The sequence below is a fragment of the Cygnus atratus genome, chromosome 2 (genome assembly GCF_013377495.2).
Source record: "Cygnus atratus isolate AKBS03 ecotype Queensland, Australia chromosome 2, CAtr_DNAZoo_HiC_assembly, whole genome shotgun sequence".
Classification (NCBI taxonomy): Eukaryota; Metazoa; Chordata; class Aves; order Anseriformes; family Anatidae; genus Cygnus; species Cygnus atratus.
The window spans coordinates 10883284-10897890 of NC_066363.1; the positions used below are offsets into that span (position 1 = coordinate 10883284).

The window sequence follows — 14607 nt, forward strand, 5'->3', positions numbered from 1 at the left end:
AGCAGTATTGACTTTGTGCAAAGTTCTCTTCTGAGCAGGCACACTACAATTTTATGTTTTAGTGACATAATACGTCACTAATGTTTCAATCTTAATGCTAGAACATTGATGGAGTTCCTGCTGGGAGATGGTGTGCAGGTTCAGAGAAAAAATCTTTGGATTGGAAACTTCACAGCTTTTATTTCCAAATTCAGTTGTCATTTGTTCAGTGTTTGGGGAGGGTTATGGTAGTGTTACTACAGTGGATGTACTGATGTTTTGTTTTGTTTTGGTTTTGTTTTGTTTTGTTTTGTTTTTCCTGTTTGATTTATATGCTTATATGTGAGCAGAGGAGATATTTGCGAACTAACTCATGGTTGTTGGGAAAATGGTGTATTTTGGGGCGTCCCAAAAGAGCCTAGAGAATTCAGTAATGGTATTATATGAGGCTGTTTATTTAAATTGCCTTTAGCATAACTTGCACGCTATATAACACGTTTTCATTTGCTATGAACTACCAAGATTTTCTGATAGGCATAAAGTGGGTAAAGGATCTTTATTTGCGTCACAATCACAGAATGTTTTACTTTGAATCTGTTTGCAGATGCAGCTTCCCTTATTAGTAGTTCTGACATTAAGTTCACACAGCTTCAAACTATTAAGTAACATGACCATTGTGGGATGAGGTGCTTGCAACTTTTCTTAAATGTGTGCTAGTAGAAAAGGCAAAATACCTCTTACTAGAGAGTCATTGCTTATCTAATGCACTGAAAAATGAAAGGCTGAATTCCCAGTTGGTATACATTAGATCTGTTTCTCTAACTTCTCTGAAGTGATATTTATGTTACAAGAATTGAGAATCTGACCACAGACATTTAATTTGTTACTGTATTTACTCTGTTATGTAGATGTGCATGGCAGTAACTCTTTTTCTTTAATATCCAGTGCTGCTTAGTATAACCTTTCAAAATGTCAAGAGCTACCCATCTAACTCTGTGAGGACTCTCTGAAAATATTTAAGAGGACAAAGTACCTTTGGAACCAAGTCACTGGCATGAATTCAATTCAAAAGAGCATGACGATCCCTGTATGAGCTCTGTCCTGATAGACAGGATCAAGCCACAAAGTATCTATATTCAAAGTGATAATTTGGTACATACCTTGACACTTTTAGGAGGGAGGTCAAGGGCTAAATCAGATTAGCAAATGAACCTTCAGTAAAGATGCTTCTGTGTCCGACTCAGGGCATTTAGCAAGAGAGCAGGGAGATGGGAGTGCTATTGGTGCTGGGAGAGGTTTGTGGCTCATCAAAAATGAGAGAGAATTTCAGCCATAGCACCCACAGCTAGTAAGTGCTTATAATAACACAAATGTCTCACAGTATGCAGCACATTTTTTTCAAACATGCAAGACTCCACAAATAGGAATTGTCAGCTATTTTGAAGTCAGTTTTTCAAGTCAAGATCCCTCATCTGTATTTAATGTTTCTGAACCTGCCTGTACTGTGTATTTAAAAGGGCCTGGATCCCCTCTGAAAACATCCAAGATATCACAGTTAACATCCATCGGCTGCATGTGAAACGCAGTATGGGGTGGAAGAAGGCCTGTGATGAGCTGGAACTGCACCAGCGTTTTCTTCGTGAGGGAAGATTCTGGAAATCAAAGAACGAGGATAAAGGGGAAGAGGAGGCAGAGTCAAGTATCTCCTCCACCAGCAACGAGCAAGTGAGTGCCACTGCAATGTTAGCAACCGGGGAAAATCTATTATAGGGTACAAAAATGACATATATTTGATTTAATCTACTTTTATATTAGCCTTGTGCTTTGTCTGCAGTTTTACGGTAACTGTAAGAAGGTTCAAAGGCTTATTTTCCCCATGTTTTGTAGCTTAGTAATAGCAAGAATATAAAGTTTTTCTCTTTCCTCATTTTCTCAGACGACCTCTGGAAGGTTTCAAAATCTTTGTCACCTACAGCACCTTGATGAGACAGACCAAGATTTCTAAACTTAAACAGGCATGTTCAAGTTAAATGTCACGGATATCAGATGGACTGCAACACTGCCTTCTTGGACTGTCATCAAGGGACAGCCCCGTAGCTGTTCAGCCTTTTCACAGCTGGAGTGTGTTCCCTTTGGACTGTATTCTGTGTTACAGATCCTTGAATAACACCAACCATGACATTTTCAGCCAGTCCAACTAAAGTTAGGTGCAACCATGGCACTTCAGGAGCATGTGACCAGCAACTGATTAAAATAATTCAAAAATAATTCTGCAAAACAATAAAAAATTATGATGCTTTAACAAAGGTGAAGAGCACAGATGCCCAAGATAGAAAACTTTGCATTGCCACATGGAAATTCCCATATCAGAGCTGGTCATTGCTAGTCATTCATTCTCCAAGAGGGTGTTACATATTCACTATCGCTGGCTTGGCAGGAAGATTTTCGTAGCTTGCAGGATGCTTCTCGGTATTTTTGGCAACCTCTTCCCTGGAAACATCTTTCTTCATTTAAAAACACCAGCTTCTCTCTAAGTCTGTATTTTAAAAGATCAGTGTGTTTTGACCCACTGCCTCTGCCCTTTGGTCCAACAGGTCTATCATCTAATTTGTGGCTAAAATCTTACAGTTTATTAAACTGGATGTTGCTTTAAGGGAATGCTTCTTACCAAATCTATTTTCTCTTTTTAGCTTTATTTGCTTAGCTAGCCTTTTGTAGCCCCTCTTATTTAATGTTGTGCATGTAGTTGTGCAATACTATAGAATGAAACAGGAAAACAGTCACAAATAGCATTTATGAAAGGTAACAATTTTGCCAGTTTTTCAAGTGTCCATTTGCATATTTTCTATTCTGTCTCACCTGTTAATCCTTCACTTGGTTAATGCTTATACCTTTTTCACTGGTTTCCCAGATGGAGGAACATAGGAGTAACCATCAAACTCAGAGCTCTAAAATAATCTGCAGTGTTCTGTCACTAACACTAGCTAGTACTGGATGCTTCAAAGTCAGGAGTAAGAACTTTACTGTAAGCAACTGTAGGATAATATACCATTCACTTAGGTCTTACCCTTGTTTCTACTTGCTAGAGATTGGCTTTTTTCTAAGCCATGACATTTAATGACCCTCCATGTATACAATTACAATAAATTATAGCAAGTCCAGGTAATCTTACTGTCTTTCCTTATATACATTTTCTTTTTGATAGTTGCTACTTTCTGGCTTCAACAAGATCTGCTACCTAATTAGGAGTTACTAATATCAGAATATTCCAAAAACCAATTGAATTTGCATGTGAAATGAAGCAAAGAATGGTTAAGGATATTTTAGCAAATATATATTGAATATTAGAACTTGTGAGTTTTGTTCTTTTATCAGATTATAGTCATCACTGATAATGTAGAAAGTTTACTGTACATGCTTCTCATTTAATAACTGTATTCAACTTTGTATTTGCTAAATTAAACAATTGCAAAACTCACAAAGGAAATGTACATCAGTCATGTTACAGTGAATGCTACTCATATGAAGTGTTGTTTGGGATGATTCAGTATTCTTTTCTTAATGTTCACAGCTGAAGGTTACTCAGGAACCAAGAGCAAAGAAAGGACGACGTAACCAGAGTATGGAACTCAAAAAAGAAGTAAGTAACCTCAATTGCGTGTTTGCAGAGATAGCAAACTACTAAAAGTCTGAAATGGTAATAGATGCTCCTTTGGCTTCTGTCACTTCTTACTGGTTTTATAGTATTAGTCTTAGAAATTCCAGCCCCCAGAGCTTGGTCCTCCTTGCCAACAAACATAATCATACCTGCTACATGCAAGCCTCTGGTGTCACTGTAGTAATATTCTGTATCATAAATAAATCAACAGTCAGCTTACAACTTTTTCTTTAGAGCAAATTCAGCTAGTTTAGTAACCAAACAAAAACCCAGCAATTTAAAAGTGTCTTGTGAGATCAAGAATATTAAGTTCATAACATGTCATATCCAAACTTGCCCACAGAAATTCTTTCCTCATCTATCCAACTCACAGACTGAGTGAATTGGGGGAAACAGTAACCTATGATCATGTAACTACGGAACTGTGTTATTATGCTTGTACACAAGAGGGCAGTTGCTGAGACAGCCATAAATCTAGCATTTCCTAACTTTTGAGTACATTTTTCTGGCCTTGTTTCAGCTGCATTATGAACACTAAGAAAAAGTAGCACATATGCACAGGACTCAGGGCCCCACTACAGAGTACAGAGCAGGCTTTGGCTGTTTCAGCACCAGAGCTATGTGGGATTGCCCTTGTGCCTGAAATACAATTACTGCCACTCCTAACACTTGCTTCCCTGACATATCTGATCCTGCGGGGCTAGCTCTGCAAGGCACCTTCATCAATGTGGTGGTAGTGGCACACCTCCCTTGTCCATAGCTCCCCGGGGCACAAACTATATTTGAGTGCCAGAAAGGGAGAGTGTTGTCTTTCTTGGACTACACTTTAGGATGTCTCATCATTTTAGTTGCATTTTCTACCAAGCAAATTCTGTAATTTGCTTCATATATTTTTGTCTTAACGTTTGCTTTCTTAGCCCTGTTTATGTTTGGTCAGTGATCCAGAAGTCATTCAGAGTGACCTATTAAAGAGAAAATAGTTGCAAAAGGGAATACACAGGCTCTGGGTTGGTGTAACAAGTGCCCCATCACACAGACTGCAAGTTAAAGGAAACAAACAATGTATACCAGCGTCTTCAGACACATCAAATATCACCAAGAGTTTGCAGGGTTATTACTTCTATCTGTTCTGAACAGCAGAAACAATTGATGTTACACTGTAACAACATGAGAAGCTAAACTCGGTACAGTACACTACAGTAACTGTGATTTCTTTCTTGATAATTGTGTAATTACAGAAAGCTTCTGTGGTCATCCAAGTCTAGTTTTATATTATTGGAAGCAAGACCTAGACGCTCATTAGTCTTTCATCTTCAAAGCACCTTTGAAGTACTAATCAATCTTTGCAGCAGTTCTATGAAATAAATGGAATATTACAGACTCCAGCAGAGCCTGTTGGGCCAGAGTAAGCCCAGAATTTGCCAAAAATGTTCAGGCACCTTGGCCACACAGTTACAGTTTCTTCAGAAGTAATGGTAGGGGGGAAAAAACTGTGGAAACCCTTTACTGGTGCCACTGGGTCTGCAGCGATTCAGCATAGCCTCTGGTATTCTAGGGAAGGTGGTACTTTTTGTTGAGGTTGGAGAAGTGAGGGTGGTGAGTGTGGCATACTGATGCCATGTGTGTGCTTTCTTCAGGAGAGCTCCTAGCTGAGGTCAGAAAAGCCTGACCAGAGCCTCCCCAGTATCAACAAACACCTTTCACATTAGTTGCCCTGTTGTTAGTCAGATAACATTTTTTCTCCGGGGCAGCTGAGAGTTAACTTGTTCAGTTCTGATTTGCAAGTTTGTTCTTTCTCTGTAGGAGCCAGAACCTGAAACTGAAGCAGTAAGTTCAAGCCAGGAAATTCCCACAATGCCTCAGCCCATTGAAAAAGTTTCAGTCTCAACTCAGACCAAGAAGTTAAGTGCCTCTTCTCCAAAAATGCTGCATCGGAGCACCCAGACCAGTAATGATGGAGTGTGTCAGAACATGTGCCATGACAAATACACCAAAATCTTTAACGATTTCAAGGACAGGATGAAAGCTGATCACAAAAGAGAAACTGAGAGAGTTGTGCGAGAGGCAGTGGAAAAGGTAATACTTGTCGAACACTCTGGTTGAGGAGAGGAGGAGTGTTTTTTGTTTTTTATTTCACGTTCCTTTTTACTTTTGTAACATCCACCCTTCAGAAAGTGGGTAAAAACCCTTTTTCAAAGAGACCACATAAAAATAGTCATCAATATTGCTTTTCAGGCCATTTCTGTACCAGCAGGCCTTAGTTTAAACAGAAAGCTTCTTTTGCTTGTTTTTTTTTTTTTTTTTTTTTGATTCTAGTCCAGTGGAATTAGTTTGTGATCCAGAAGTGAAACTGATTGTTCATTCATGATTACCCTTTTCCACAGCCTTCCTTTGTCTCCATTGTCAAGTGTGGTTGTAAACAATGATATTGTTTAAATGCTATTTGTAAATAATTCTTCTGTCAATCTTCTGACCTAAACATTAAACAGATTGGCTGAAATTTGCTTGAATTTTCTCATCTTATGATAAACTGTCTAAAAATTCAGTACCTAAGTCTGAACTGGTCACCTTTGGCTGGAGAAAGCAAGACAACTCAGAAGATGATTTATCTGACCTCCCTTAAATGCCTGTCTCAAGATGAGAATTTCCTCGTGGAGGAAGGACTATGAAATGAATGTAGGGGGTTAGATGTTAATCCTGTAGGACTAAGATACCAAATTTTTACATACATAAGCAAGGAATAAGGCATTGGAATATGGAATAATCCATAAGGCAAAGGAATCCCACTGACAATGAATGTTAAAAAGGTAGCTCTGACTGAACTGAGGCATGTTCCATTTTGTATTTTCTCTTGTGCCCTTGCTGTAAATTTATATGCAGTTGTAGATTTAGAAAAGACAAAGTATTTGTCTGAGATAAGTAAATTCATAATTTTTTAAGCTGATCTTTAAAAAAATATACATGGAACCTGTGTAGCTGTTTTTGTAGTTGCCTTGCAGAATAGAACTATAATGACATTTTTATTGTGGACGTCTCTTATGGGATGGAAGTTTTGTTATAGCTCTAAAGGAGATAACTTCTTGTTTTCTAAATAGAAGAAATCTCTAATTATGTTACCTCCACCCACATCAGTAATAGAGGTTTAGAGATGATAGGTTTATTCCAATAGCTATGCACTGACTTGCTTTGCTGAATTACTTTCTTACGGCAGCTGCGTACAGAGATGGAAGAAGAGAAAAGGCAGGCTGTAAATAAAGCTGTGGCCAATGCACAAGGTGAGATGGACAGAAAATGTAAGCAGGTAAAGGAGAAGTGCAAAGAAGAATTTTTAGAAGAAATTAAGAAGCTAGCAGGCCAGCACAAGCAGCTGATTTCCCAGACCAAGAAGAAGCAGTGGGTAAGTCTCAAAAATTTATTACCAGACAATAACTGGAAACGTATAATGCAGACTGCAGGCCAATTGAAGGTGTTTTCTTCCTTACTTTTAATGGTGTTGCCTTTTCACTTGTTTCTCAGCTATAAGTTTGTTTTTTTCCTTTGTAGTTCAGCTTTCGAGTTTTCTTCACCTCCAAATTTGAACTCCAGGTTCTGTTAACTTTCATCTTATTTAGGTAGCGTTGATAGGACCATCTTCTTGAGTCTAACCAGTTGTTTGTATCAAAATATTTTTTCTAAGTGTTGCTAAGCACATGTAATTGTACTCCATGTCAGATAAACTCTACATTATGTTCACACTCCTTTGATCTCAAGGCCTGGAGAGTACCTAGAAAGTACAAACTCTGGCTGTATCCATTTTGATTCCCCTGCTAAGAATGCTGATATTGGTATGATTTTGGCTTTTTCCTCACCTAGCTTTCTCTGCAGCTCTTCTATGTTCTTACATATTTAAAACATGACTTTCTAAAATAAATTTCCTTTCCTTTCTCAGACTTTAAAACCATATCTGTGGCATTGCCTGCTAAAAGCATGTTTTCATGTCCTTTAGAAAAGTGAAAACAGGCATCCAACTTACCATTCTGCCATACTACATGCTGCAAACTTTTCCCTGTTTTTTGTTTGGTTTGTGATTTCTTTTCAGCCCCAAAGTGCATTCCCCAGATGGCTGTGCAGCATCTGGGCAAACACTGCAAGTACTAGAGCACTGTCCTGCTAGTCTCTAGTAGAGTATGAATGGAGACTCTTTTTCTGAGGATCACTGAGCCTGGCACACGTACAACATTGTCTATTTCTTTGGTAATTTTCAAAGAAAAAGGAAATTAAAGCTAACGTTCACACTGCATTGTAATAGCTTTTGAGCTTTTATTTTGCCAAGTGTAGCTGAGAAATGTGCCGGTGCCTTGCCACAAGATGGCACGCTCAGCTGAGCACCGTCCCAGCTGCTGCTGCTGCCTGGGGACAGCCAGCCCTGGCTCAGGTCTGAAGCACAGTTTTTCTTCCCCTGTACAGGGCTGTTTGTGTTCAGCCTCATTGCTCCTTGTTCTTACAGAAGAAATGATGCCCCCTGCAGAGAAAACTGTCTTCTGTAGAGGAGTGAGAGAAGTACTGAAGTGAGACAATAGTTTGCTGCCTATCACAGTTACTAATTAATTTTTTTTAATAAAGAGAAAAGAAATTACTTCAAATACCTTTTGAGCTCCTGTAGAGTTTTCATTTCTGTTCCTAGGAGAGTTTTACTGTGTGTGTTACGATACTGCAGCGCTTGGGTCTCTCAGTTAGCAAATTCCTCCCTGTGTACCTGTCTCTGCAGACCCCAGAAGTTATTTAGGTCTCAAACTTGATCAAGTTACTGTGTTTAATTAGTCACCAGCCCCTGGTGTCTGTGTACGTGTTTTTGCTTGTGATACATGAGAGGGAAACTGAATTGGCTTTGACCACTATAAAACGATGTTAAATCTGCTCCATTCTGTGTACACACGGGAACTGTTGCCCCATTCAGCTGATAAGCAGTAATTCAATCACAACAACTTGATTGTGAGTCCGGGCTCTTTGCTATAGCTGGTTTTTGGTTTTGGTTTTGTCTTTCGAAGGCAGAATTTAGGAAGGACACTCCTGAGGCTTCCATTTGTCTTCTCCAATGTGTCTTTACCTTGTCCTTTAGAGTGCCGTGGTACCACATCACTGCATCTTATGATCATGTGCGTGATGCCTTTTTCCAAGCATGGCAATTAAAGATACAAGGAGCGTTTGACACTCTCACCTTTTCCTGTGGGCCCGGAGCTGTCAGTTACCACCTTAAATGATCGCCTTGTACAGGCAGCTGGTTTTCATGTGGTAGGAGAGGGAGGGAAGGATAAACACCTTTGCATTCAAGCTGATGGATCTGCCTGCCAACACACAGCCTCAGGCGGCTGGAGCTGGTCCAATTACACAACTCCCCAGCGATTTGTCCTTCGGTGGTACTAATGACAGTCCCTGGTGTGTCTGTGGTGACAGTACCACTGTTGTACGCTGCTATTATAATAATGATACCTCCTTACTAAAATCTCATGTAATTAACACATACTAAATGAGTTTTGGTGGCTTTGCTTTTAATTAGAACCAGAGACCTCTGGTTTTGCGTAATGCAGATGTCTAGGCTTGGGAATACAGCTGCTATTATTCATACTCTATCTGTATTTTTCTTATACCTAAAAAAAAAATAAATCTGGTCAGAATAAAGGGATCCTTTTGTTGGTGCTAGACAGGCACACGAGCAGACGCACTCCCAGCCCTCAGGAGCTAACGCACGGTTAAAGAACCACATATTCTGTTTCTCTAGCTGGTCCCAGTCCCCTTGGCTTAACCGAATTTCATTTTTATATCTTCAGAAAATTTGGACTTCATGCAGATGCCTCAAGTGAATAGCAAATGAAAGGAAGAAATGAAAAGGCAGAGATAATGGTCATGAGGTTCTGCAGTGTGATGGTCTACAGAATTGAGGCTGGAGTGCTGCTCCTGTTCTGTTTCTTTTGTAGTTTCTCCTGGTTATTTTACTTGCATGTAAGCACCGCTTAAAAGTGGTGCACAGGTCATTGTTAACCTCCGTCTCTTTCAATAAGGTGTACATGTATATTCTAACGTGCAACAGATTGTTTTGAAGCGGATGAGTTTGTCCGTGATGGGTGCTGTCTGAAACAAACCCCCAAGTGACTGATAACATTTAGAAAGAGGAAGATTCAAAGGGAAGGAGGCCTGAGGCCAGCTGGCATTTTGCCTTCTCTGCCACATGTGCTGGTACCAGCTTGGCTGACACTTTATTTTCCTTTTTAAGAGGAGATATACATCCCATACGTATGGCCAGCATGTGTAAAAGGAACTGCAGGACCTGCACATCAGTTGTGCTCTCCTGTCTTAGATTTTTTTTGATCTCTCCAAGCAAGCAGATGTGAGCTGGTCTCGGGGCTGAGGCCCGTGCTGTGTGTAATGGAGAGGTGCAGCTGTTCCCTGCACCTTTCCAGCAGATGATCCTAATGGCTCCCACAGGCTCGTGGGCAGCCAGCAACGTGAAAAAAACAGGAAAACAGGCCTCAAGAGGACACTTGTTTGCAGACATCTGTACATATAAACTTCCCTGGAGCTCAGATATAAAAACAAAGTGGGGAGGTTCCCTTCTCCTGCAGCTCGGGCAGTCCCTTTATCACTGATGTAAATACAGTTACTGGCTTAGCCAATGTAAAAGCCAGCTTTCTTGTACCTTTTAGTAGTGTGTAGGTTTGCTAAGTTTTTGTTTTGTTTCAAGGCAATTGGGTTTGTTTTCTTTGTAGTTCTCTGTTTTATTGATGCTGTAGTTAGACTGCAAAAAAAGTAAATTCTGTGTTACTCCGTGGTGTGCACACAGCCTGCACATTTCTCCATCTGTTTCCCAGCATACAGTGGGTGTTTCAGACTGGATTCGTAAAAATACTCTCTGATTCTGAGTGTGACAAATTCCAAAGGACAAATCTGAGATCATTAGATTCTGTTTTTCAAGGGTGCTGAGTTTAAGCAGCTCCCTTAGCAGTAACGCTACCCAAATTTATGGGTTTTTGTCAGACTGTTAGTTAATGCTTGTGCAGCACTCCTTTAAGTGGTATAAAACCAGCTGGAGACAGAGCCCCTTGCCCGTCTGGGTGCCGTACTTCCTCGTGGACTACCAGCAGTGTTGACCAGCACATTGATCCCCTTGTTTAGTTCCCCAGAGGCCACAGGGTAATTTTCAGCTACCAGGGAACTAGGGGCACTCTGCGTGTCCCAGGGTGGAAATTCTCTTTGCCATGGCACTACCCAGAGCCAGGTATTTCTGCAGAAATCAGGGGCTGTGCAGCGTGTCTTCTTCCAGGAATTTTATACCATGCAGGCAACCATGCCAAGGCCCAAGAGCCCATGTTCCTCCTGTGTTCTCCAGGCCTTCCCTGGCTTCTGAAAGATGTGAAGGTCAAGGCACTTCCTTGCTATTCCCAGTAGCACTGGTGTAGCAGGAGGTCTTGTTTTCACCAGACTGCAGCGCCATCATCAACCTCTGGACAAATCAGGCTTGTAACAAAACCTCGGGAAAGCAGATCTTGAAGTCTGTGCAGAACCTGCTTGCTCCAGGAGTGCCTGTTGATTTATCATAGCTTGTAAGACCTAGATCAGGATGCCACTATACAAATGTAGAGTAAAAGATGGTTCTTGTATTGTGCAGCTGAAAAATCTCAGTCCACTGCCCTGAGAGGTAAGTTTTCTAAAATGAGAGATGGGTTTTTCAAAAGCAATAATCCGAAGTATGGAAAATATGAAAACATTGTGACTATTTGCTACAGATTGCTGCTTTTCTCAGCATGTGTGAAAGGTGCCCTGCTGTGTTTGGGTGCCCCAGGCATAAGTACAAGAGAAGTATTGCTCCGTGTGCACTGGTGAATCCACGAGCAGGTGAAAACACGTGTGTGTTTTAAGAAGGGGTCCTGCGAGGGCAGTAATCTCGTCTTGTTTGTTCTCTCCAGTGCTACAACTGTGAAGAGGAGGCCATGTACCACTGCTGCTGGAACACTTCCTACTGCTCCATCAAGTGTCAGCAGGAGCACTGGCATGCTGAACACAAACGTACCTGCCGCAGAAAAAGATGAAAGAGCTGTTCCTCCCCTAGTAAACCACCCCGATGATTGCTATTCTCAGACACAGCGGTTTTTGTTTCCAAGAAGCCAAAATTGTTTAGAATTTGCTTCCCATTTTGCACCAGCCTTTAAACACTTTTCGTAAAAGAAATTTTGCACAGTAATTTCAATCTTCTGTTTAATGCTCCTCCAAAATTTTGTCAGCGAAATGAATTTAACATCTCTGGGAGCAGGTTACTTTAAATAATTTTAAACTAGAGAATTTGTTGCATTTTCAGCAAATTTTAAAACATTTTTAGGTTTTACAGAGATTTTAATCTTTAAAAACAGCAGATCTAAAAAATAAAAAACCATGCAAGTTTAACAAAAGGAACATTTAAAAACTAGATCTGAATGTAAGAACTACAGAACTGTTTCAGAAAAACGAAGCATACTACCTTGATGTAACATTTATTTCTTAACCTTGTTGAGCTGGTTTTGTTCAGCTTAATTTTACTGTTTAAAGGCATTATCTATTGGTTATACCAGTGGGTACATGATTGAATTTAGGGAACAGGGTTGACACAGCAGGTGCTAGTCCTGCGTATTTTTTCTTAAATATTTCCCAACTGTGTTTTATTTTCATTATTTCTTTTCAATATATAACTTTTATAACAAAATATTAGCTTTGATCTTGTAGTTTAAAATCACAGGGAACTGGGGTAATCTTTTACTGAGCTGGATCTTAGAGAAAAATGAATATTTAAATTTTGAAGTTTGCACATTTCATCTTTGTCCTAACATGAGTGCTTGTAACAAGAATAAGAAAAGCCAAAAAAAAAAAAAGGCAAAAAAAAAAACCAACTACCTTTATTCATATGTGGAATTATGAGGCATACAAATTTCTTTATTGCGCCCCCTTCAGCATCCCCAATCCAATGTCATTTGACTGCCTATGATCTGGTGTCACCTGGTCCATTGTAACTTGATACTAAAAGGAGAAAAAGCACTTAAGTTTCACAGAAGCCGTTATGTTTGTAGTAATGGGTCATTGCCTAATAATGAGCTCCATCACTGTACTCAGAATGAAGAATAATGCATGTTAATTTTCTTGTATTAAAGATGCCGTGATTTGTAAAAAGTCTGTATTTTGCGGAATGTCTGGATTAAGAAGCATTACCAATAGGAATGGATCGATAGTTGAAAAATGATTTTTTTTTTCGTTTGTTTTATATATAGATATATGAATTGCATCCATGTTCAGAGACAATTTTTTAAATAGATGTAAAGCTTACTTAAATAGCTTTTCTTTTAAAGTGTCTCCGCATTTTAGTTTCTTTCAAAGATTGGTCTTAGACTGAGTCATATGCCCATTAATCATCCAGCTATTTTTTGAGAAGTTAGAGGAATAATTTGTAAATATTTATTTAGATCTTTGATATTTATTGAAAGCAATTACATGATGGAACGATGGAAGCTGAAGAATCAGGAGGAAAGCCTTTAAAAAAGTTTTCTCTAGGATTTGTCAGGGTCATTGTAAAGATGAAAATATAACTAAGACTTCTGTGAACTGCCATTGAAATCCTGATCTTTTTTACTTACAGTGGTGATATAAGTTAATTGACTAGATACTGCCAAATAACGCCCAATATGTTGCAGAAATTAAGTGGTGAGCTGATTGGAAAAGAAAAATAGTAAGTAGATGGTAACTTGTATTACCACAGCTACATTATTGCCTGATAAATGTGTAATTAACTTTTGTCGCCTCTGTGTTGTGACTGTAAAACACTTCACAACTAAAAATCAATCTTGTTCGATTACTTTACGAGTTCCAAAACTTCGATCCACCCCTATGAAAGCAAGTTATTGTGGAAATATTTTTGGTGTAAAATCATTCCAGAATATGTAATATTTAACTGATAGCTGCATGAAAGTAAGATTCGTGTTACTTTGGCTTTTTTGTCTCTGTTGACACGGTTGCACATTTCCAAGTTACTACAGCGTGAAAACTGTGTGTTTTAAAGAAAAAAACAAAACAAAAAAAAAAAGATTGTGGCCTGGTTTTGTATAAGTTTTAGGTAAAATTACAATTGATTGTTTTAGGAATCATGATTTAAAATTAATTTTTCTGCAAATCATAAAGCTATATTAAAGTGTTGAGCTTAGCCACTATGCACATTGTAATTATTCATTGTGGCTGTCCAGTTTATGATGCATTCTGGCATTTTGTAAGCTGCTCTGACTAGCAATATATAGAGTCATTTAATGTGTTAACATTGGGTAATAAATGTATTTAAAAAAAAAAAAGTTGCTGAAAGAGTCTGTTAATTCTGGCCGGTTGTCCCAGGGTCCTTTGGCTGCCGTACGCTGGGCTGATTTTTTTCTTTTCCTCTCCTAGAAATCTGTGGCTTTTCCTCTCCTAGAAAGGGTGGCGGTGGCTGGGGTAGCTGTGCCTGGGCTCACGGAGACCTTGCTGCTGCCTGATTCAAGGACCACCGGCAGGTCCATGCAAGGGCTTGGACATTTAACCACAGCACTTGGCACCAAAAAAGGTTTTTTCAGCCCATTCAGGGTCAGCAGCCTTCAAGGGCCGTGTCCATCAAGTGCTGGTTTTAACGCTAGCTCCTTTGTGCCTGCGGCTCACCGACCCCCTGGCCCTGCTCTGCCTCTGGCCCCAGCCACGACTGCCGTGATCCCGCACCTGGGGCAAGAGCAATAAAGCAATTTTACCTGGAGGGGCTGAGGGGGCTTCCAAAGGTCCAACCGTAGCCTGCATGGCAGCAGCACTGCTTTCACAGGCGCAGCCCTGAGCAGGAACATCTCGTGCTTGCCTTCAGGACCAGGACTTGCTGCCCAGCAGCCCCACAAACTATGGCGCAGCCCCACGGGTGCTGCTGCCTGCAGGGCGTGGCCTCGGTGTCCAGCAGAAGGGGCCATCTG

At 40.0% G+C, this 14607-nt stretch overlaps 1 protein-coding gene across 6 annotated transcripts in view; it reads left to right on the plus strand.

The window, feature by feature from the left end:
* Positions 1–13962, plus strand: part of ZMYND11 (zinc finger MYND-type containing 11) — a 107490-nt gene extending 93528 nt beyond the window's left edge. For all 6 annotated transcript variants that reach the window (XM_035564293.2, XM_035564296.2, XM_035564297.2 and 3 more), the window contains 5 exons: positions 1497–1704; positions 3551–3619; positions 5441–5713; positions 6849–7034; positions 11578–13962. In XM_035564293.2, the coding sequence (XP_035420186.1) occupies positions 1497–1704; positions 3551–3619; positions 5441–5713; positions 6849–7034; positions 11578–11700 (859 nt within the window). In that variant the 3' untranslated portion in view covers positions 11701–13962. The remainder of the gene's footprint in view (positions 1–1496; positions 1705–3550; positions 3620–5440; positions 5714–6848; positions 7035–11577) is intronic.
* Positions 13963–14607: the final 645 nt, after the last annotated feature.